At 40.7% G+C, this 23,885-nt stretch overlaps 1 protein-coding gene across 2 annotated transcripts; it reads left to right on the top strand.

The window, feature by feature from the left end:
• The first annotated feature begins 643 nt into the window (after positions 1-643).
• LOC308111907 (transforming acidic coiled-coil-containing protein 1-like) lies at positions 644-23,760 on the top strand. Of its 2 annotated transcripts, none has more exons than XM_080467029.1 (13): positions 644-950; positions 9,194-9,285; positions 13,631-14,069; positions 15,587-15,635; positions 15,731-15,812; positions 17,410-17,462; positions 18,347-18,478; positions 18,557-18,633; positions 18,743-18,786; positions 20,986-21,146; positions 21,563-21,669; positions 21,763-21,883; positions 22,001-23,760. In XM_080467029.1, the coding sequence occupies exons 1-13, from the start codon at positions 886-888 to the stop codon at positions 22,067-22,069; spliced, it is 1,491 nt and encodes a 496-aa protein (XP_080323155.1). In that variant the 5' UTR covers positions 644-885; the 3' UTR covers positions 22,070-23,760. The 2 variants fall into 2 exon arrangements, with proteins under 2 accessions (XP_080323155.1, XP_080323154.1); XM_080467028.1 differs by lacking the exon at positions 644-950 and adding an exon at positions 6,718-7,356.
• Positions 23,761-23,885: the final 125 nt, after the last annotated feature.

Raw genomic sequence — 23,885 nt, 5'->3', positions numbered from 1 at the left:
ACCGGAAAGAATTTTCTCATCCCAAGTTACTCATGAATGCACCGTGAGGACAAAGTATTAATTGTAGAAGTTTGTGTAGATCCAGAGTATAAGGAGTATGAAGTTCAGTAATCTTGAGCCCAGCAGCATTAGTAATGTACGCCAGTAGATCAATACTACTTATAGTGAAGTGTGTCTGTATTGTCACGCTCAAACCTTTGAGGAAGAAGGTCACACGGTTGGGTTTTCAGTCACAGCAGGTAGTGGGAATGTGGCACAACAAGTGGAGCTGTGTTTTATGCCGCCAACTCTCCCCGCGTCTCTCCCTCCCCCGGGAACTCTGATCTGTTATTAAGCTGACTAACAAAAGAGGAGACTCTTTCTCTGTGGAACAATACTCTCAAGGCTGCCAGATAACCCAATGACACACTGACACATACCCCCCCCAACTCTTTAGTAGGGGGTAGCACTAAATCTAAACATGCACTCACTCCCACACAACCTCCTTTTCTTTCCTTTTCTATCTAAATACTGCACTCTGGTCAACAAGGGGATGTAATCTGCATCTGCCCTCTGTGTTTGAGAGAGAGAGAGCAAGAGAGAGAGAGAGAGAGATGATGGAGGCTGAGGAGTAGAGCGAGGAGGCGGGACTGTCACTGGAGCCATTCATGTGCAGAGCTCTCGTCGAGCATCAACACACTGTGAGAAAGGGGGAACAAAACACTGTAAGCTGAGAGGAGAGTCTTGTTGGTTAAGTAATAAGTAGTCAGTCATGATATGGAGTGCACCGTGTGGCTCTGATGCTGTTGCAGACGGTCTGGAGGAGAAGCAGAGGTGAACACTGGAAACAGGGAGAGGACATACGGAGCATCAGCCTGAAAACAAAACACAGACGCTGCTGTTGCCATGGGGGGCTCGCTCAGCCAGCACAGGAAGGGATCCTTTGGCTCGCCTCGAAAGAAGAGCAGCATGTAAGACGAGATTCTCCATCATTTGTGTGTGTTAGTGTGAGAAACTTGCACAGGTAGAGATGCTTAAAAAAGGCACAGTGAGTGCAGCTGACCAAGGGCATCCGATCAATTTCACCCTGTGGTTCTTGACATTGTGGTGTCTTCCGTGAACTCGATGCCTCCGTGTAGAAGGAAAGCAGGAGTGGGAAATAAGCACGTAAATATCTGCTCTCTGCGCATTGAATTTTTTTCTGTGAATGTGACTTGTGTTTTTCTGCTAAAAGGGAGATTTTTTTTCTTACCTGCTCATGTGAAATTATTTAATTTGGATTTAAAGCGAATGCCATGAGATGGCCATGTTGTAATTGGTGTTAGATAAATAAAAGTGAATCATACCAAGTCGCTTATAAACAAATGACTTTCTTTGCTAGATGCAAACCAAGAGCATGTGCTGCTGCTGCACTAGTTTGAATAGTATTTAGGTATTCAAATCAGAAGAAAGTCACAAAGCGAGAGCAGTGACTCAGCTGATGAAATGGGAGAAGAATCTAATCTAATGAACAGGAGCTGATCATGTCATGCTCTTTACATTAAGGCAGTCCAAGCTTTCCTTGTTTTTGACAGTGTATGTGCTTGTTAAGTTTTTAGCTCCCACGGTAGAAGAACGATAGTGCTGCTGCTCTTAGCTATTAATTATGCAGCTCTGACCCTAATTCTAAAGTGTTATGTTAATTATACAAGCCGAACGGTTTATTTCTGGTTGAGCAGGTACCACTGTTTTTTTGTTTGGTTTGTGCGACATCCTGAAAGCACTTTGAGATGTTTGAACTATGTGGAGCCTTGTTCTCAAAAGGTGAAGAAAATAAACAAAGATGTTGCATCTGTCAGAGCTTAAAAAGCACTCAGGTACCACTCGCCCTCTTCATGTTCTCTGATCCATTGGAACACAGAGTGATCCTTTCACGCTGTCCTCACAGTGATGCTTTTCTTCTCTATTTTTAGAAAATTTGATTCGGTCTATTCTTTCTTAAATTTGCCCGCGTTCCCACAGCGGTTGTCTTAGTCATGAAAAAAAAATAAAACAGAGGAGGGGACAGAGAGGATTCACATGTGGATGGTTTCAGTGTATATTTCACTACTAATGCATCGTGTAGTCTCCGACATCCATCTGTGTTTGTATAAGATTGGGGGTGGGGTCCTCCCTGTGGGAAAACTGAAAAGCCAAACAGTGTTATGGGAGTGCAGCTTTCAGCTTTTAGTCTAAATTTAGTTTTCTTAATCGTCCATTTTATAGCGTAACTGGAGCCGTCTTGGATGTACAGTGGACTTCCTGCTCTTCAGAAACCCCCGGACATCCAGACAGCAGCATTGACCTGCATTTAGAGCTCATCTCTCGCTATTGCGGAAGGGATTCAGACCAGTGAAGCTTGAAAAACTTTAGTTATCTTTGGAGGGATGGTCATTGTTGATACATGAAGAAATGGCACACATTTCAATGATGCACAAAACCTCCATGACGGTGTTTGCTTGCATAAAAGAGAAACCTGCTGATGAATCTTTGTGAGGTTAATTGCATTGTAGTGTTTGAACTGCGGTTAAATGAAAAGAGCTGCGCTGTGTGAAACTTTGAATGCGAGTTGAACAGATTTAATAAAAGGTAAAGAAAATGACTGACAATGCAACCATAAAGCAGAACAGTAGGGGGTGTGTGAGCGACCTGCTGTGCCTACTCATGTGTTTGATGTACATGTACTATTGTCTGGAAACTGCACTTTTGTTTCCTTTTTAAAGCCGCGAACAATAGCTCAGATGGTGTCACTACATGACTCTCCTCTCACTCTCTCTGCTTCCCTCATTCTTTCTCTTCTTGTTTGATCATTCCTCTGTCAGTTCAGTTATTCCCGAGTGTCACAGCACCACTTCATTTGACTCTGTGCTAGTTTCAGCTCTGGCGGCAGATAATTGGTTGTTCCCCATAAAAATGCTGACGTGCTGGGCGTGTAGAAGTTGCTGTACTTCGCGAAAGCAGGACTAAAGAAGTATCTTTGCATAACGGATCTCTGTGCGTTTAATATGTAGGCTCACCTGATAATTCAGAGCTACAATAAAGTGGATGAAAGTTATTGTAAATCTCAGTACCACCTTCATTCATACATCTCTGTGTACAGCCTACATGGATGTTGTCATAGTGACACATTCATGTGATTTCTTCCCAAATATTTGCAATGATAAAACAATAAATCCTATAAAATATGTTTAAACTTGACAGATTTTAGCCTCACTGTCATCTCTTCATACGCTTTGTGGTTTTCACTTTTCATCCAACCTTATTGATTCTTCAAGAGGAGACGGTGTTTGGCATTTGGAAATGCAGTTTGACTTCGAGCCACTAGATGGAGCCACATCCTATAAGAAGTCAAAAACATGATCAAGCCACATTGTTTCCTTCAGATTACGTGTTCGGAGAGACAATGTGCTGCTTTGTTCTCCCTTTTATCCCACTGATGAGAGAGACTGTGGTTTAGATGTTGTGTTTATATTTTCAGTAATATGGGGGATTCAATTCAGAGGGAATTAGAACTCCAACATAGCTCTTACTCATCTTTGGGCACTTTTAAAGAAACTCAAATAATTTTAAATCATATAATAATACATATGTTACTGAGTTACTTTTTCTCACTGTATAGCTGTGTATGTTTGTATTCGGGGCCTCGTGAAGAGCCATCTTAAGATTGAAGTGAGTTGTAGCAGAAATGCATCAAAACCCCATGACTGAGGCTGAGGATCACTCCTGTGGGTCTGTAACAAGGATTACCGACTCTATAATTGCTGACTTTAACATGTTCATTTTGTTTGCTGTTTGTGTCTGTGATGGGTAATTATTGATCAAAGGAAGATAATTTGGGAACAACATTGTGTACATGGATTTGATTGTAACCTGTAATTTAAAAGAGACTAAAGCTCAGTATGAAACTAAAAAAGAAAAGCTGTATTTTCCCTCCTCAAATTAAAAAATGGAGATTTGAAACACAATGTCAACTTTGTTATTTAAAGTAGTCATGAGGGTAGAAACATTGAGTTTATTTTGAGGATGGTAGAAACAAGAAAATCAAGCATTTTGCCACTAGAATGATCTCAACAAAGAAAATATATTTAGAATAATCTAAGTTGATTTAATCATGAAATGAAACAGAAACACTCATCCTGACTTGATGTAAAATACACGGTATGCGTAAAATACAAATGTAAAACCATGCATATAAAACAATATATAGTACAGTAACCAGTCTCTTTGTCACTGATTCATCATTCTTACATGTCATTCAATGGAAATCTTAAGGACAGAAACACATGAACTCCTGAATGACAAGTTGCGTGAATATCTTAAGGAAGTGAGCCTCTAAATTGGGATTGTTATTGTAGTTGAGATGAGTAAAAATCCATTAGTGCAAGTATCAGTAAGGATTAGGCTTCATCAAAGGCAATTGAATCCAAATTTCAGGAAATTCCAAATTTTTTATTTTTAGTGGTCATTACAGCTGCGTCGGTCAGTTGAGGTTTTGAAGTAAGGATCAGTGTGGTTAATCCACCATCTTCACTTCTATCATCATGCATGAGATTAAGAGCAGGGAAACACAGTTGGCCATAGTCTAGATGTCACTCTAATTCCTTCTCAGTTTACACACACACACATACACACACACACACACACACACACACACACACACACACACACACACACACACACACACACACACACACACACACACACACACACACACACACCAAATTATTACCTCCCCTTCGTTGTTGCTTCATGGACGTGTTTTCTTTAGCTGATTTATTTTTAGCTCACCGCCACACATGCTGCTATCAGTCAAATTGTAATTGATGAAAAAGCGATGTGCATTCATGAGGGATTAACTGAAAGCGAACACTCATATTAGCCGGGGTCAGGGGTGTTTCATGCGATGCGTCTTTTAATCTGCCATACGGTGTGCTAAGATGGCAGCCTGGGATAATGCATGAGTGTATGTGTGGGTTTTGCCACAGTAACTCTGCATGCTATTTGTGGTTTGGAGGTATTACATAAGACCTGCCTCTTTTCCCTGTGTATTTTCTTCTGAGTGTCGTTCATGACTCCACCATGGAGAGTACTGTCTGCCTGTTGTTCTCTGTGTCCGGAGGCGAGTTTATAGCTGTAAGGTTTAGCAGAGCAAACAGTTTGTGTAGCACAGGATGTCGATTACATGCGATGTTGCCGTTTGAAGGGTTTGTTTGTGTCAGGCGGAACAGGTTTGTCCTCTCAGCTGTTTCTAACAGACCGATAAAGAAACAAAACAATCCAAGGAGACAATGTGAAGAATTTAAAAAAGAAACACTAACAAATGTTTGCAATTCTTGTCCTCAAATCTCCTTTTTTTCTTCTCTCTTTCGCTCTCTTTCTGATTACTTTAAGTAATATTTCCTTCCTTTCGATGCCTTTTTAATTAGGATTTTCTATGTACCCCGCTTCTGTTTATCCCTCCACGTATCAAAGATTGAACAAGGCTTCATTCTCTCTGTTCATCAGTGCGTAGCGTTATGTGCGAGTGCCCTGGTGCATGCTTTCTTTTCGCTCGTCCTGTGTGTCTCATTTAGACCATACAGCTTCTGCCTCTGCTTCCTTGTGTTTCATGATTGAGCCGTAAACGGCAGGAGAGGGAGCTCAAAGTCTAATTGAAAAAAGGCTCCTTCCATTTTCCCCTTTCCCTGTATACCTTTTTCACAGTGTCCAAACCACCTCCCTGTTATTAGATTAGTCATGGTCCGTGTTTTTTCAAAGAACACATTTCATCTGGCCTAGATACCCTGAGAGAGAGAGAGAGAGAGAGAGAGAGAGAGAGAGAGAGAGAGAGAGAGAGAGAGAGAGAGAGAGAGAGAGAGAGAGAGAGAGAGAGAGAGAGAGCGACACAGAGAGAGACACAGAGAGAGAGACACAGAGAGAGACAGAGATATGTATAAATGTCAAAGCCTGGACTTAGAGTTATGTAACCAGCTTCACATGTGTGAACAGTGTTGAGAGCTTTCACTTTACTAACATCTCTGCCAGCTTGATAGGGAGCCGTCACATCCCAGATAAATCTGGGTTTATTGTATTGATTAGTTATCTGTCCGGCCTGGGTGTTTTCACTGAACAATGGACACTCTGTTCAGTTGCACACAACCTGCTTCACCACAGAGTCCTCAGCCCAGATATGAGGAAAAATGGTTGCTATAAAAGCTGTGTGTCTCCATTGATTCATCCAGTACAAAGCAGTTGCAGTTGATCAAAAACACAGACCAGACCTGTTTAAAAGCAACTGGGAAATAAATATCATAGTATGCCTGAAGAATTGGCGTTGTGTAAATAGTAAAGGGTTTCCTGTATGGTGACTGATGGTAATCATTAACTATTCTGGATGTAATTTGTTGCAATGCGCTTTTACACCACAAAGCAGTTAAGGCACACAACAGGAAGAATATTTTCATGGATGCAGCATATGGTAATTCAATAAGATAAAGACATTATGTAACATTATTTCAGATGTAATATCGACTTTGTCTATTGGCTGCACCTTTCAGGACACCTCCACAGCAAATCAAGATATACAGTGTACTGTTTTCTCCCTTCGCCTCCTTCCTGCTTTGTCCTCATCTGCTCTGTCTTGGAGTTGTCTGCTCGGCTCAGAGTAACCAGCCTCTCGTTGCCTCTTAAAACAGGAAGCATTGGGTCTCCTCTCCCCCCTTCTCTTCCCTCCCGATTGTCAGACCCTAAAAGCATCAGAGAGGGGGAGAAGCAAACTCCCGGGGGCACGCGAGCCAGTTGGCAAACATGTGGAGGCAGCCGATGTCTGCAAACCAGCTGATCGTCCACATAGACGGAGGAGGGGAGCCGAGAGGGGAGTGACTATTGATGCTCCAGTAATCTGCCACTGTGTGAGTCAGAGCTGTGAAGAGCAAAGCGGCTACAGAGGCAGCTGCAGTGGCACGAGACACGTTTCTCTCGACGAGCGTCAACAACTCGCCAGAGCAGGATGAGAAGGCTGAGAGACTGAGCAAGAGGAGGAAGTGACACTGCGCACTGAAAACCAGAAGAGGAGAAGAGAATCGAAAAAGACCGATCAACTGCTTCGTATTTGACAGCCTCCTGCTTTCTTACTGTTGAGAGACTGTTTGAAACGGGAAGATCAGTCACTCTTACTGACGGCACTGGAAGTCTTAGCTGGTCCAGAGGAAAAGGAAGTTTGTTGTTGAACCTTAGAGGTGGCCTCAGGTTTACGACTTAACGTGTCGCAGGGATGTCCTGGTTGTCTCCCGTCCAGTGGGCCAAATGGACGTGGTCAGCAGTGACTGGAGGTGCAGGAGACGATGGGGAGCCTGAAGCGAGGGATGACAGAGAGGACAAGTAAGAGGACTTGATATTAGCACATGAAGACTTACACGATGTACTGAACAAAAGATGTAATTAGACTCGAAAGACTTTTTCATCCTACAGATTGATAATGAGTGTAAGAGTTTGTGGAATGCTGATTGTTCCTAGTCTGACAGGTGGTAGTTCTAAACCCTCACTGCAAGCATCACACACTCACGCAGATAAACTGAAGCCTGTGCCTGTGTGACGCTGTCATTGGCTAAAAACTGATTCATTGTCAAAATACTGGCACTCAAACTCCCGCTTTGTAAGTCGCTGCTTCATATTTATAAAAGTGCTTGTTTGAGATGCCAGACACTGAGGACTGTCAAGGCCTGTTTTATTTGTGTGTGTGAAGGTTTTTTGGCAGTTGCAAAACAGTTGGGAGAAGGGGGAGGGGAAGCCACAGTTTCCAACGCTTTTGATTTCCCTCCCTGTTCATTTCTAGTTTCTAAGTAACCATCCAAGATTGCAGCCACTGGGGCCATCACTGGGCTGTGATTCACTGTGTTCAAGGGATGGGGTGGGGGTGGGGGTGGGGGTGGGAGTGGTGGTGGTGGGGGGGTTATGTATATTAGGATTAGCTCTGTGTAGTGGTGCTGTGCACAGGCCCTCGAGTGTGTGAATGTGTTAGTGTGAACTGGTTATCAAAGTGTGGTCGGGTGTTGGCACTGTGAGCTCTGTTCTCTGTACTGTTTTTCATTAGAGTGCCGACGTTTTGATGTATGTCTGGGTGGTTAGGAAGAAACACACACACACACACACACACACACACACACACACACACACACACACACACACTGGTTGGCTGCACTAGCTGCGTAGACACCCACCCAAAATTGATTTCTAAACTCTATAGAGACAGGAAAAAACTGAAATGGAATGACATAGACAGTGAGAGATTCTGTGTGTGTGTGTGTGTGTGTGTGTGTGTGTGTGTGTGTGTGTGTGTGTGTGTGTGTGTGTGTGTGTGTGTGTGTGTGTGTGTGTGTGTGTGTGTGTGTGTGTGTGTGTGTGTGTGTGCGGGGGCGTGTGCGTGTGTGTGTGTGTCTGTGTGTGTGTGTGTGTGTGTGTGTGTGTGTGTGTGTGCGCTCTTACTGAGGAGCAAAGCAAAGGATGCAGGTGGCCTTGCTGAGCGACACTTCCCCTCTGCTCCCTTCCCCTGACTTCCTTTAAAATAAAACCGGCGTGTTTGTTTTTAGCTGCTTTGAACTCAGAAATGTATTGTTTTCATATCGCTTCAAGAAAATTGATTTTGGAAAGTTGGTGCTTGGTTGTTAGAATGACCATGACGAGCCAAACACCTGACCAAGATGTGTTTATATAAACACTAAAGGTAGTGTTGGAAACATTTTCTGAGCGTCTTTGTTTTCACAGACTGGGCTGTTGTTTGAAATCAGTGCAAATCACACACAGATTGTGTACTTTGCTCGTCAATTATTAGTCATTTATCTAATTAATTTAATTCAATTAATTAATTTCATAATTACTTTTTTGTGGATTTTATTTTCTGTTTCATCATATTTTTTTTCTTTCTGACTTGAGAGTCCATTATTTATTTCCAACTACCCTATCGCAATACAAAGAAACCTCAGAATCAGAATAAAAACAGTGTTATTGTCATTATATAATGTTTAATAAAATGGCCCATGACTTCTCTTCTTTAAATAAAGATATATTCAAATATAATTATAAACATTAAAATATATAGTCATTTTACCTAATTTTGAAAACCTGTGCCTTTTCGAGTCCACCTCAGTATCTGTATCGATATTTTCCTTTGATTCCTCTGGTGAACATGAATAATTGACTTTATTTCTCCCTCCCACAGTTCTGACTCTGAGGGAAACTTTGAAACTCCGGAGGCTGAGTCTCCTGGTGTTGTGAAGCTGCTTGGCCAACTGGACAACTCAAACCACACTGGTGAGGAAACTCAGTTCAGCTGCTTGTTCAACGTGGAGCTTTTATGCCGGTCAGACTCTCTCACACATAAATAGTTTCCATCATGCCCCCAAGTTTTTTTGGGAAGGTCATAAGTGGTCAGTGGTGGCCTAGCAGCGAGGAGAGGCAGTCGGACTCATCATTTTGTTCTTTTTAGTCATACATTATTAGTGTAAAAGCACTTAACTGAGTTTAGAAAAGTGCTATACATATAAAGTTATTATTATTACTATTACTATCATCATCCGCATCACCAGCATCATCATCATCATCATTACAGTACGCTTTGACTTTCAGAAAATGGACGTAACATTTTAGTCTACTGAAGCCATGTTTCTCTTGAGTCGAACATTCATGACACAACTGATGCAGTACCTCACAACTTTTACGAAGAGTTTAGTCTGTAGTGTAGTGCTATGATGATATACTGCTGAATAGGGGAACAATTTACACATAAACTCAAATTTAACCAAAATGACTCTAATACAGGTGTGTACCATTATAATGCTCTGTCATTTTCTCTGAGTATTTGGCTCGGTTTGATCAAAAGTTAGTTACGCTGTGACTTAAAGTACAGTTGTAGAGAAGTGCAATATGGTCTTTTTAGTTAATATTATTTGCTAAAACCCTTTTTTTGTTTGTTTTTTCAGCTTGGACAATGTAGAATTTTTACAAACAAAAGTCCTTCCCCCCAAAAAATCTTTTCCTATACAATCAGTTAACTCTGCTTTTAGACATTTGCATTGTATTTTTGTAAGCAACAAGATAAACGTTGGTACTGGATACGTTGCAAATTGTAGCAGGGTTGACAAATCACGTATGACAGTAATACTGTTTCAGAATGCATCAACTCTCTTCTTCCTACACCTTTAAGATTTCATTTGACCTATAATCCTCTGTAATGAAGATTTGCTAAATCAACAAACTTTTTTGAGGCACAATGAAGGAGCCAAAGATTGCTAGACTCTGCCGTCTATTCTTGAGACATTGAGACTGAGCCAAAACTAAACCCCATTTTTCAAAATGATAATGGGTTCTGAGATTGTGCCTGGCTAAATACTTTAATGATATTCTTTGTTTATGTTTCTAAATATTATAATTGATTCAGATCCTGACTGAAGCTGAGAGTGGGCTCACAGATGTTTGCAAAGAGAGAAGCATGCATTTATTACTTTCACCAAAATGACTCTCAGTTTTTTGAACACCTACTGGTATCTTCATCATTTCACATAAATAGGCAAATTGCTCATAGAGATTGTTTGTTTTTCAAAAAAAGAGGGATTACAAGCAGGCATCTTCAAAACCACAAGATTTAACGACCATCCTTTTATATACAAGTGGAACTTAAGAGAACTTGTCTACTTAAAAAAAAAAAAAACATTTGTAATATAGGCCCTTTAGATATATGAACGCATGCTAAATGACATAATTAATCGGGCATGGTACCAACATATTAAAATGTTCTCAATAGAGATTACACAAAATACACTTTGCTCTCAAAATACTATTTACGCTTTAATTATGAAGTATTAGTGTAATCCCTGCTGCCATAATAAATGCCAGTTCACTTAAATTACAAAGGGAAAAAAGACAAACACTACCCCACCACTCCTACTAATCCTGCAGTTGTTCACCCACACAAATTCAAGTAGCACGAGTTTCTACAGTAACTGATTATCCAGAGTTCTACTTTGGTACAAAAACAAATGTAATTGACTGTTTTTCTTCTCTGTCATTGATACTTTTACAGCATGGTTATTTGGATGAGATCAGTTTGCTCAGTTTCGTCATGCTATTGGGAATGAGATCAGTTTTATTTACAGTGAAGGCCGTACACAATGACACCATGCAGATTCATGTGTTTGATGTTGACTCTAGCTTTCAGACATTTGTCTGATTCGTATGCTAAAGCAGTGATGTGGGAACTACAAAATCTGGGTTAGTTTCATAAATAAAAGATCGACTGTAAGGAGAAACTGATACTCAGGCTCCCTATAATTAGAAGACTGAAATGGTTCAGGGCAATAACTGCTCGTTCACGTGCCAAAGACGAACTACAGTATATATACCGTTGAACTATGGCAAGGATGAAACTCTAGACAGCTATGTGTCTACTTGTACGTTAGTCCCTCGTCTACTTCCCCCTCAGTGTCCTTTCCTCTTTTTTCACTGAGTTGTGAAACTGTAATGATGTTGTTTTTGTTGCTAAGCCACGTGGTGGCGTGTATTCTGCATGACTGGGTGTGGTTCCTCTACATCTGTTTCTTGTCTCCAAAGGGCGTTTGTGTTGTGGTTATAACTACTTGCGTTTTGTGGAAAAGCAATATGACATATTACATGATTTAACTGTTTTATATAATAAGGTAGGATTTGTTCTTGTGTAAAAATGAGACAAACTGATATTATAAGGACTTCATTCACGTACAATCTGTCAAAATAATACAGAACTATAGGAAAAGTTTCTTTCACATTGTTGTTGTGTGCAGCTATTTTTAGTGTGTTCTTGGGGGCTATTTTGTTCCCTGACTAAGATTCCTGTGTTTCAACAGCAGTTTGAGTCAACAGAGCCCGGTGTGCTGCTGTGGTCATTAGCTCTTTGTTAATGAGACTGTGTCAGGAAGGGAAATGTTCTGAGAGGAAACCAGCAGCCATTTTAAGCTCTCCAATAGGACGAGATGTTTCATCAATCATGTTAGCCTACGATTACTATATGACAGATAAAGTGTTTAGGTAGACCCAAGAAGGCAATGTGGTATTGGACAGGTATCCAGGGTAAACTGTCTGCTTCTGAGAGATTATAGTATCCTTCCTCATCTCAGGCCTTGGGAACATTAAACAAATAGTTAATTTTATACATTGGTTTGTTTTGATGAAAAGGGTATCATGGCATTTCTAACATTGGAACATAAGACAAAAACAGACGGCCTGGTGACCACCTGTTGTGATGTTTATTGTGTGACTTAAGGCACCCAGCAATGCTGTACACAAGGTGTAAATGTAATGGAAAACATGTGGGAATACTATGGTATTTCAGAGCTGATGAAGATGATCTGCAACAAAGGGCCAGTAGTTCTTGTTTAGTCTACTAATACGTTTTTCGACGGTACTGCATTCATACTTTGAAATCATCTCAGTTTGCGTTTTCAGGTGTGAAGTGGGCTTTGGATAGGAGGAGATATTTTCAGGGATACATCTTGTGCTCGTTTAAACTGGTGATACAGTTTCAGCCCCACCATTTCACTCTCCTGCATCTATGTGGTATGCGTATGAGAAAAAATGATAGTAGATGAGATGAGAGCTGCTTTTGCTGCTGAACCTTTATAAAGCATGTGCATAACACCCACAACAACCAAGTAGTAGACAGCCACAGCTGGTGAACATATTGGACCCCTTAACGGGAAATCAACAAAATATCTTATGGTTTTTCGGCTGCTCTCTTTTGGGGTCGCCACAGTGGTTCATGTGATTTTTTGCCGGATGCCTTTCCTATTGCAACCTGAGCAATTGGGGATTAAGATTCTTGCTCGGGGACCCACAATGGTGACTAATCAGCAGTGGGAATCAGACCAGCAGACTTCCGGTTATGAGCTTGCTCCCTAAACCTTGAAATGACCACTTTGAAAAAGCCAAGTATACATTTTACAGCAAAGGAAAGATTACATAAAAGCTAAAAACTGTTCAAATCTACAGAATACAACGCTAAAAGAAATTTAATGTGCTTCCAGTTCATGTCCATTGCCTCTGTAATGAACCTTTGTTTCACTGTTTGAGTCAATAGTAGTTAGATCATTATTTTTCATCAGAAAGAGCTTCTAAATGTTTTTATTCAACCATTGTTGTAATTTTGATGAATTCAGCATCCATCCCTTATGAGAGGTTATTCTTTCAACATCTATTATTTTATAAGATTTCATGAAAACCTGAGATCAGTGTCACCCTGGGCCTCTCACTATCATTTACTCTATTTGCCAAGTGTTTTGTTTGTTAGGGTTAGGGTTAGTATTAGGGTTAGTATTTCCTGCTGAAAAAACTGTAAACCACAAACACACTAGAATTCCCGGCTTTTTTTTTTTGCTTATTTTCTCATACAGTACCTCCTTTTTCGCTCGCCTTGACAAAACATTCTTTAGTCATTTATGCATAAATGACCCATAGTAACACTCGTTCAGTCCCTCTCACACATCTTGATTTCATCACTTTTTGGAGTTCAGTACAACAGTTTTGTGACCACTTTTATAGCTTCTTGGGAGTTTTAATTGTCAAGCATTTGTGACAGTCTGCACTTAAAATGCTATAAACCTACCTCCCCTTGTACTATTTTCCACAGTTCTTCCCGACGGTACAAACCAGTTTTTGGACGGAAACTCAAACCAAGATGTTGGCACGGCGTCGTCGCACGAAGTGGACTCCCTCAACAACCTCACCATTTCCTCACCCACCAACACCAGCTTCAGTGTGGATCAGAACCTTAATCTGACCCTGAGCACCAAATCTGCTCCTGGAGAGGGCCTCTCCCCATCCAGCCCACTGCCCCAGCCTCCAGCTGTCAGGCCGCCGTCGCTGTCGATCGCCTCTCCACTGAACAAACCCGATCCTTCAGAGGTGGACGACCACGCTCCAGTGACACCTGATTCCAGCCCGGTCTCAAGCGTGCCCTTCAGTCGGGACAAAGGTGTGGATCCTGATTTGCTCAATGGGAACATGACCTCTGACACTGTGCTGTCAAACACAAAACTGACCTCTGACACCAGCAACGCAATTATCACGTGAGTATCAACACTCAGACACAAATACCAGTCCTCTCCAGTCATCAGACACGATCACCCCCGTTCCAGTTACAAAGCCTGAAAATGAACAAACATGATTCACAGACCTTCAGGCTGAACAAACACTTCACTGTTTTTATGGCTGCTGGGAACAGTAGTGAATGTTCACTATTGTGCACGATAAACCTGAAGCCATCAAAGTGTTTTCATCTCATCTGACTGAGGTGGCCTGTTTTATATCTTCAGAAGGCTTTTGACCTGTTCTTTTTCTCCTGAACATCCATTCATTTCTCATCAACGTTATTGTCATTTTCATTGTTTTTGCTGAAGGAGTTTAAGAGTTTATCCATATTTTTTCTCCATTTTCAAGAAGATATTTTTTATCCGTTGATTATTTATACAGATAATAATGTAGAATAGGATGGATGCTAAAGTTCTGTTTTTATTGTATTGTTACTTGGTATGATTAATTGATTGTATAGCATTAAAAGGTAAGTAATTAGTAATAAACGGATAAACATCGCCCCCTTGTGGTGCAATCTTTTTAATGCATTCCTTTTGCAATATGATTATTACAGCGCATTACTGTTGTAAAATGGAGATAATTCAGTTTAACTTGGCATATTTTAAGATAAATTGGGCAAAAATTATTCCAGCAATCAAATCAATACTAATTACTAGCCAGAGCATATTTTATCAGATGATTCTTCCTATCTCTAATTTTAGGAAATCTTCAAGAAAACAAAAACAAAACAAAACAAAAACAGCCAGAGGACTGCTACCAATGAGAAAGACTATTTTTTGTTTATAATACACTTTTCGTGCTTCCTTGATGCTTCAGACAGATTTAAGTATACATGTCTCGTTTAAATATGCTAATTCAAAGTTTGAAATCACACTTTGTTTGGTTTTTCTGAATAATTACATTTTCGAAGCTGTAATAACCCTGCACTCACCTCGTGTTTAGCCTGTCACACCCTCACCTGTGTTTTCCCTTCCTAAATCTGTCGAAACCTTTCATTCTGTTTGCCTTCCCTCTGTGTGGCATCAGGACTGCTGAGCAAGTCCATTTCCTCTGTGTTCTGTTGTAAGTACTGCATAACCAACTGTGCAGACGTTGGTGTGTGTGTGTGTGCTACAAAGCCATTCATCCCGTCTGAAATCCACTTCAGTCACACAGCAAAAGTTGGGGGAAAGTGAGGAATATATTTGAAAAGTTGAGAAGAGCGAGTGTTGGTGGAAACCCTGTAATCCCTGCTAATACTCTGTGAAAATGTTCATGCACTTGTTTTAATTCGTCAAACAACTCCTTCATTAATCTGCTTTTTTTCCCCCTGCGTGATTTAGCACTTTTACAGCAAAGCATGCTAGTTTAGCACACAGAGCAAAGCTGAGTAAGGCTTTCTATCTTTCCTCCGCTCTCTTCCCACCATTGCATCTGCTCACATGGGCACATTTTACTGAGCTATATTCTGGTTTGTTTTTGCACTGATGTTGTTGTTGCTCTTCATTCTCAGGAACTCGTGTAAAGCAAAGCAGATCCAGCCAATGCAGGAGGACTTGCAGGTAAGCACAAATGTTACAGCATCTTTTGATCTTGAGCTCTTAAAAACTTCCTCCGGCCATTCTATTTGTGATGACTATGTTTGATACTGTTGAAGGATGAACATCATGGAGGACATGCCACAGATGAGGAAAAGTTGGCAAGCAGTGTCAGTGTAAAGCCAGAGAAGGATCACAAAAGTGAGTATATGGGCAAATGTGATGTTGATGAATAATTTCTAGTCATAATATGTAATTCACATCCAAACAGCCATGATACTTGATATTCCAGTATTGAGTTGCTCAGTCATTTCTCAGTGAAGCACTTTACTGTACATGGATCAGATTACTGGTAAGGTTTAGTCAGCATGCTTCAGTTTCCCTCCGGGCAAACAGTCAGCCATGGTCGATCAATCCCGTGACCGTGATAAGGTCATTTTTGTCTCACTGCTACACACAGACAATGTTATTTATTAACCCTGCATACAGCTTGGTGCTGCTTTAAAATGTCGTACTGTGGAAGCTGTCATTTGAGCTGTTGAGTCTCTGACTAAAGCTGCATTCCTGGTGTAGACCTGTTCAAAACAAAACAGTCAAATGATGTGATCACATTCACAAGATTCCTTCAGTCAACTTCAGTTTAACATTCGTGAGCGAGTGCAGAGTGGAACCTGCAGCTTCCAGAAGGGAGAAATGTCCCTGAACGCTGTCAAAATCTAAGGTTTGCAAATGGGAAGTTCAGGAGAACGCTGAGAAGCAAAAATAGCTGAACTTAGCAAATCACAAATTGCACAACTAGATGATGATGACATTTCCTAATAATGCCTCCCTTTTGTCACAGTAGCAGTGGGAAATGTCAGATTTGATTAAATTAGCAGAATAAGTTAGCCGGCTCCAAAAAACTGCAGTGATTTGTAATGTTCTGATGTAAAGGGCTTTAGTGGAGACAGTGTTCTTTGTCTTCGTCATTTCTCTGCAGTTGTGGATGCAGACTCGCCAGCTATTGTCTGGCCTTACTAATATATTCTTGTCTTGTCTATTGGAATGCTCCAAACTCAGACATGGAACTTTTCCCCACCTGTTTTAGATGAATTAAAGCACCATTAGACCATAATGCTACACTGAAAAGGTGCTGTTTTCATGTATTCATTGATATGTCTTCCAATTTTGACATTAAACCGTTTAGTTTTGCTCATAGTAAGAGCCTTCTCATTGCATATCTTTAAATTATATACATTATACATTTTTGCTGGATTAATGATGCAACTAGTTTGGAAGTAGGTCATACAGACGTCCAGAAATCTAATGTTAAATGTGGATATGTACAAATTCTTTAAGTCTCAGTGGTGATTGAGGCTAAACATTCATTTTAGGAATATGCAGGTGACTCAAAGCACAGACTTGAACGGTTGAATTTCTGTCAATGTCCCCGAGGAGATCAAGTCTCAGGGAGTTTTGGGCTGATATTTATGTTTGTGATATATGAGCAGCACACTTATTAACAATAGACACTTTCCAGTCACAATCCAATAGTTTCAAAAGCTCTGCCAAATGCCAAAGCATTACTTGTACAGAGGTAGTAATTCAGAAACTTGCTTGAGATCATATTTGCAATATTTATCCAACACACAGAGACCTTTTTTTTTTTTTTTTACAGCTATGTAGTGACAGGTTTGATGAAGTTGAATGCTTTGGGACATGTAAAATGTTATACTATAGTCTATTTTTTTATACGCTGACTGCATTACGACATGTGACCTCGAGGTGCTCTCAAGATGACTTTGTTGTTTACTTCCAGTCCAAGACGGCCATGTGATGTCTAAACCCGAGGAGTCAGACTGCTGCTCTGTGGTGAGGCTTTGTCACACTTAATATGTACACTGACATCAGACACACTGTCTTTATTCATCATGGAAAAGCTGCATTTTTACAGCATTTGCAATTGTAGTCTCATGGTTACGGCATCTGTACGACGAGTACCTGCTGAGTGACCACTAGGTGGTGCTGAATCACTGTTAAACCAGGGAAAGGCAGTGTCACCCTGACCTGGCACAAAGCAAACTGTTCACAAGCCCAGACATGTTCCAGTTTACAGACTGTGGAAAGATATTAGTGTTGTTTTAACCTTCATCTGTTCCAGCCATAAATGCACTCTGTTCACACAGTGAATTAAAAAAAAACTTTGTGCCACTAAAGCCTGTTGCTGTACATTATCATGTGCACATCCCTGGATAACGTTTCGGTGTGATCGTTTGCCTCATGTGATGACTGCACTGTGCAGCAGGACTACAGGAGCTACTTAGTGTCCGCCACTGTGTTTGTCCACTCAGATGACAGATGGATTTAGATTATCATTCAGGAGATTACAGTATGACTGTCATAATCCAGGGAAGGACAAAATGGAAGCGGAGAGAGACACAAGGAACAACTGAAATGTGGAAGAAGGATGAGCCAAAGACATAATGGCTACAGGAGCAGAGGATATTTCCTATATAGTATGGATTTGTTTTAGTACTGAACAGAAAATAATGACAAAATGAAACAATAATTCAACTTTAACTTATTTACATACATAGGAAAATAGAAAAATAAATATATGACACAGTAATCATGAATAAACCAGGAATGAGACAAATGCATGCCGATTGTCAAATTGTTAGTGTTCTTCGTATTGCTGCGGCTCGTACCAGAAAATATGAAGCAGGACATGAGTGATTTCCTTCTGCTCTCTACAGTACGAAGACACGTGCAAACTGAAGAACAACTCAGGGGGAAGTGAGATGCAGAAAACAGGAAGTCAGGTCCTGGACTCCATCTGCATCAGTGAAGCAGAGAAACAGGCTGTTCTAACCCTCATTAGAGAAGAGGTACTCAATCATATCAATAACTAATATGTCATCCGTGCAGATTGTAGAGACTGCTGATAACAAACTCCCTCCTTTCAGATCATCACTAAAGAGGCTGAAGCAAACGACTGGAAGAAAAAGTATGAGCAATGCAGACAAGAGGTGGAAGAAATGAGGTTAGAAAACATGATGCCATCTGCTTTCACACTGCTTTCATGAAGACAAGATGACAATAGTCATATTTATGAGTTCAGATCTGAACATTTTGAAATCATGTCATTACAGAAAGATTGTAACAGAATATGAGAAGACAATCGCTCAGATGATCGGTGAGTATAAATGACCTTCAGAGTGAAGGGTTGGAGGTGCTGAAGAGACATCAAGGGATGTCACACTTTGTTTTTGAACTGTCTGTATTATATTTAAATGCCTTTTTGATATGATTTTTCCTACAATAATAAAAAAAAAAAACATCCCCTCTAATTTAGCTCGCCACTGAGTGGATCTATTCGGAGCTTCTCATAGGAGGATAACTGCACACTTGATCTTTGGAAAGGCGCTGTGAGATTGCTACAGTGCCTTGCGAAAGTATTCGGCCCCCTTGAACCTTTCAACCTTTCGCCACATTTCAGGCTTCAAACAAAGATATAAAATTTAGATTTTTTTGTCAAGAATCAACAACAAGTGGGACACAATTGTGAAGTGGAACGAAATTTATTGGATAATTTAAACTTTAACAAATAAAAAACTGAAAAGTGGGGCGTGCAATATTATTCGTCCCCCTTGTGTTAATACTTCGTAGCGCCACCTTTTGCTGCAATTACAGCTGCAAGTCGCTTGGGGTATGTCTCTATCAGTTTTGCACATCAAGAGACTGAAATTCTTGCCCATTCTTCCTTGGAAAACAGCTCGAGCTCAGTGAGGTTGGATGGAGAGCGTTTGTGAACAGCAGTTTTCAGCTCTTTCCACAGATTCTCGATTGGATTCAGGTCTGGACTTTGACTTGGCCATTCTAACACCTGGATACGTTTATTTGTGAACCATTCTATTGTAGATTTGGCTTTATGTTTTGGATCATTGTCCTGTTGGAAGATAAATCTCCGTCCCAGTCTCAGGTCTTTTGCAGACTCCAACAGGTTTTCTTCTAGAATGGTCCTGTATTTGGCTCCATCCATCTTCCCATCAATTTTAACCACCTTCCCTGTCCCTGCTGAAGAAAAGCAGGCCCAAACCATGATGCTGCCACCACCATGTTTGACAGTGGGGATGGTGTGTTCTGGGTGATGAGCAGTGTTGATTTTACGCCAAACATATCGTTTTGCATTGTGGCCAAAAAGTTCGATTTTGGTTTCATCTGACCAGAGCACCTTCTTCCACACGTTTGGTGTGTCTCCCAGGTGGCTTGTGGCAAACTTTAAACAAGACTTTTTATGGATATCTTTGAGAAATGGCTTTCTTCTTGCCACTCTTCCATAAAGGCCAGAGTTGTGCAGTGTACGACTGATTGTTGTCCTATGGACAGACTCTCCCACCTCAGCTGTAGATCTCTGCAGTTCATCCAGAGTGATCATGGGCCTCTTGGCTGCATCTCTGATCACCTCGAGATGAAAGTTTGGAGGGACGGCCGGGTCTTGGTAGATTTGCAGTGGTTCGATACTCCTTCCATTTCAATATGATTGCTTGCACAGCGCTCCTTGAGATGTTTAAAGCTTGGGAAATCTTTTTGTATCCAAATTCGGCTTTAAACGTCTCCACAACAGTATCTCGGACCTGCCTGGTGTGTTCCTTGGTCTTCATGATGCCCTCTGCACTTTAAACAGAACCCTGAGACGATCACAGAGCAGGTGCATTTATACGGAGACTTGATTACACACAGGTGGATTCTATTTATCATCATCAGTCATTTAGGACAACATTGGATCATTCATAGATATTCACTGAACTTCTGGAGTAAATTTGCTGCACCGAAAGTAAAGGGGACGAATAATATTGCACGCCCCAATTTTCAGTTTTTTATTTGTTAAAAAAGTTTAAATTATCCAATAAATTTCGTTCCACTTCACGATTGTGTCCCACTTGTTGTTTATTCTTGACAAAAAATTTAAATTTTATATCTTTATGTTTGAAGCCTGAAATGTGGCGAAAGGTTCAAGGGGACCGAATACTTTCGCAAGGCACTGTATGTTGTAATTTATGCTATTTATGTAAAACTCTATTTGATTTCCTGGAACTTTGAAAAACTGATACTGACTGATCACATTATTGAAATTGGATCATTTTAAGCCCCAAATTTTAAATCCCATATAGACTATTCCCAACAACTTACTGATGATATTGGGCTTCTTTTCAGATTTATTTATCTTCTAATTATACATTTTAGACATGGCTCAATTAATTGAATGTTATTTTGTGTTGTTTCATATTGTGCTGATTCCAACATCAGTTTAGCATCAATCTGCTTATGTTCACTAGTCCTACTATGAGCAGTACGTGAAATAATCATCCTTTTTATCTTCTTCTTTAATCAGAGGATGAGCAGCGCAACAACGTGAGCTCCCAGAAGGCTTTGCATGCTGTGACCATGGAGAAGGAAGCTGCGCTGGCCGACCTGAACTCTGTGGAGCGTTCTCTATCTGACGTGTTCCGACGCTATGAAAATATGAAGAGCACACTCGAGGGCTTTAAGAAAGTAAGAAACGTTTGAGCAAGTCCAAGTGCAGATAATTACTCGCATGACGTCTCAATTTCAAGTGCTGCAATGATTCACTGATAGCAGCACAAAGTGGCGAGCTTTAGGAGGATTAAGGTCAGAGTAAGGGTGGAAGTTGTCCTGCGATTAGGAGCAGTGGTCCTAAGAACAGGTAGAAGGGTTTACATTGAAGGTCGCTTGATAGACGTATGCTGGCCGCTCCCTCAACAAGTGCAATAACAGGTTCAATGAAACATGCCGGGTTCTTTGTATCAGAAGGCTTCCTGAAGTAAATGTTTGTAACCAGAGAATAGATTATGATGTTACTGTGTTGGTGAAAAGAGTTTAAAAACGGAGTGTTCACAATGTTGGAAGAGAAATAAATAGGATTTTGTCTGATGTGCTTCCTTGTGCAGAACGAAGAAGTATTGAAGAAATGTGCTCAGGAGTATCTGGCCAGAGTCAAGCAGGAGGAGCAAAGATACCAGACACTGAAAGTCCACGCTGAGGAGAAATTAGATAAGTACGTGTCGATCAAAGCTGCTCAAACAAACTAAAGAATGAACAGATAGGATCATGTGTTTAAAGAATTTTCCTGGTTTGGCATGTCTCTCAGGGCCAATGAAGAGATTGCTCAGGTGCGTTCGAAGGCGAGCTCGGAGAGCGTGGCTCTGACAGCCAGCCTGAGGAAGGAGCAGATGAAGAACGAGTCTCTGGAACAAGCCCTGCAGCAGAAGGTATCAGGATCATACTGCAAACTCATGCTCACAAAAGAAAGTCATGATTCAACAAAATGTACTGTGAGGTGAAAAACTTGTATGTACTTATTTTGTTTTGTGGTTTTTTTTTCACAGAACCAAGAGATGGAGGAACTCACAAAGATCTGTGATGAGCTGATTGCCAAGATGGGAAAAATAGACTGAGACTTTCTCGTCGCTGCCGTGGATGTCGCCCTGCCTACAGCCCCGCTGTGACGTCGTGTGCATGCCCCCAGAACAGAAGTAGCTCTCCTCCCCCGTGCCTCCCCTGCATCTCAACTCCTGCTCCTGTACAGATGTCTGAAATAACTCCCTGTAAACTCCAATTGCACTACATGTGACCAGGGCCGAGGAGGTTCTGCATTAGGAACTTATACGCGTTCACCTTGTTTTGCTCGCATTTTGTGCCTGTACTGAAGCCATCTGGAGCCCTCGACTGTTTGTCTGTGAACGCAACCCACTTGCGACTCATCTTAGATTCCCAGCGGCTTAACTGCTAAATTCCCAACGACTCCTCTTGTAGGATGACGTCAGGTTGAATGGTTTGTTGTGGGGTTACAGTTGGGCTTCTGTTGTGATGGTCTTTTAGACGTTGATTACTTTATAACAATAATATAACAATCCATTAGTGTATTTTTCTATGAAGTGAACAGATTTTATTCTGAAAGAGTAAAGCTCAGGGGTATTGTTCAGGCAGAATGAGGCCAAACTACACAAGAGCTGGTGGAGGAAAGGAGTTCGGATCGTTCAAGGAAGTTATGGTGGTCCTAAAAAGGCCTTCGTTTGTCAAAGAGTGACACAGAAACCAATTATTTATGGGGTTTATCTGGTTGGCAGCATGACAGATTTGATTGAGGACAGTTTGAGTAGCTGTAAAATGTTTATCAATCACAGAGATACAGAATAATGTGACAATCAAAGACTTTTCTGTGATTGTACACATTGTGTGTCACGGGTTTGTCCGACAAAATCTCGAAGACGACAACTTCGTCGTTTGTCAAAACAAAGCAAACTCTACTAAACCGACTTATGTTTTAAATCCCAGATAACATTAAAGTCATAAAACACAGTGGCATTCACATATATTAACAGTATTTGTTTGTTTAATTTTGCTTTTCACATTTGTCATTAAAGAAACTGAAAATATTTGAGTTTACTTAAAAGGTTTTTTTAGACGCCATGCCTGTATTCACAGCAGTGCACTAGTCATTCATTTTTATTGGCATGTTTTTCCTCAAAGCTTCATTCTTGTACTGAACCAGCAAACTGCTCTTCTAGATTCAGAAGTCCATGACTTAATCTCTGAAAGCAACCAAGTCCAATAAGGAATGATCTGAATGTGCTTCACCCAATGTTAATATTCAGATGTGTGAAATTTAAAAAGCTGCCTATTAAATCAAATGATTTAATAATGATGAACAACACAAGCCGAGTGTCTCATAAAAATAAATATGTATGCGGAGGTTGACAAAAGCTACAATTTGCCTCAATATTTACAAATGTGTCAAATTTGTGAGAGAGTCTGGAACAGAACGAGTTGTTTCGAGGCTTTATGCCTTTCTGTGCTCAGTTCTGTGGGGGGAATCACTATTGTTGATGTTTTGTTTACAATGTACTTGACCACAAAGTAAATCTGCTTTCAGCACAAACCCACTGATGTGCCACAGTTTATTTTTGTGCCATGTAACTTTTTGTTAATGGACTGTTTTCTTATTTCTTTTTAGAATATTGTTTTGTAACTTTATCCCCGTTCCTAAACCATTTGTATAAGTTTGTGAATTAGAAATCTCACACTTGTATTGAAGCGGCGCGAATGTGTACATTCATTTGAATAAACAGGAATATAATTTGTTCTATTATGTCTTTGCATTCGTTGACTTTTACCTTCATCGGCTGACATGGGGACTGTCCTGATTGTTGCAGGAATGCTCCACGTGGGCATGCCTGCATATCAGGCTGTCAGTTTGTGTGTCCTGGCTTC

Source organism: Lipophrys pholis (genome assembly GCF_963383615.2).
Source record: "Lipophrys pholis genome assembly, chromosome: 7".
Classification (NCBI taxonomy): Eukaryota; Metazoa; Chordata; class Actinopteri; order Blenniiformes; family Blenniidae; genus Lipophrys; species Lipophrys pholis.
Note: the sequence above shows the minus strand (reverse complement) of the source record. Positions and strands in the feature narration are given on the sequence as shown.

Coding starts and splice junctions, on each gene's coding strand:
- LOC308111907 (XM_080467028.1), top strand. CDS start 7,250: ATGTCCTGGTTGTCTCCCGTCCAGTGGGCCAAATGGACGTGGTCAGCA. Junction 15,636..15,730: donor CAATGCAGGAGGACTTGCAG/GTAAGCACAAAT, acceptor ATACTGTTGAAG/GATGAACATCATGGAGGACA. Junction 17,463..18,346: donor AGTCAGACTGCTGCTCTGTG/GTGAGGCTTTGT, acceptor TGCTCTCTACAG/TACGAAGACACGTGCAAACT.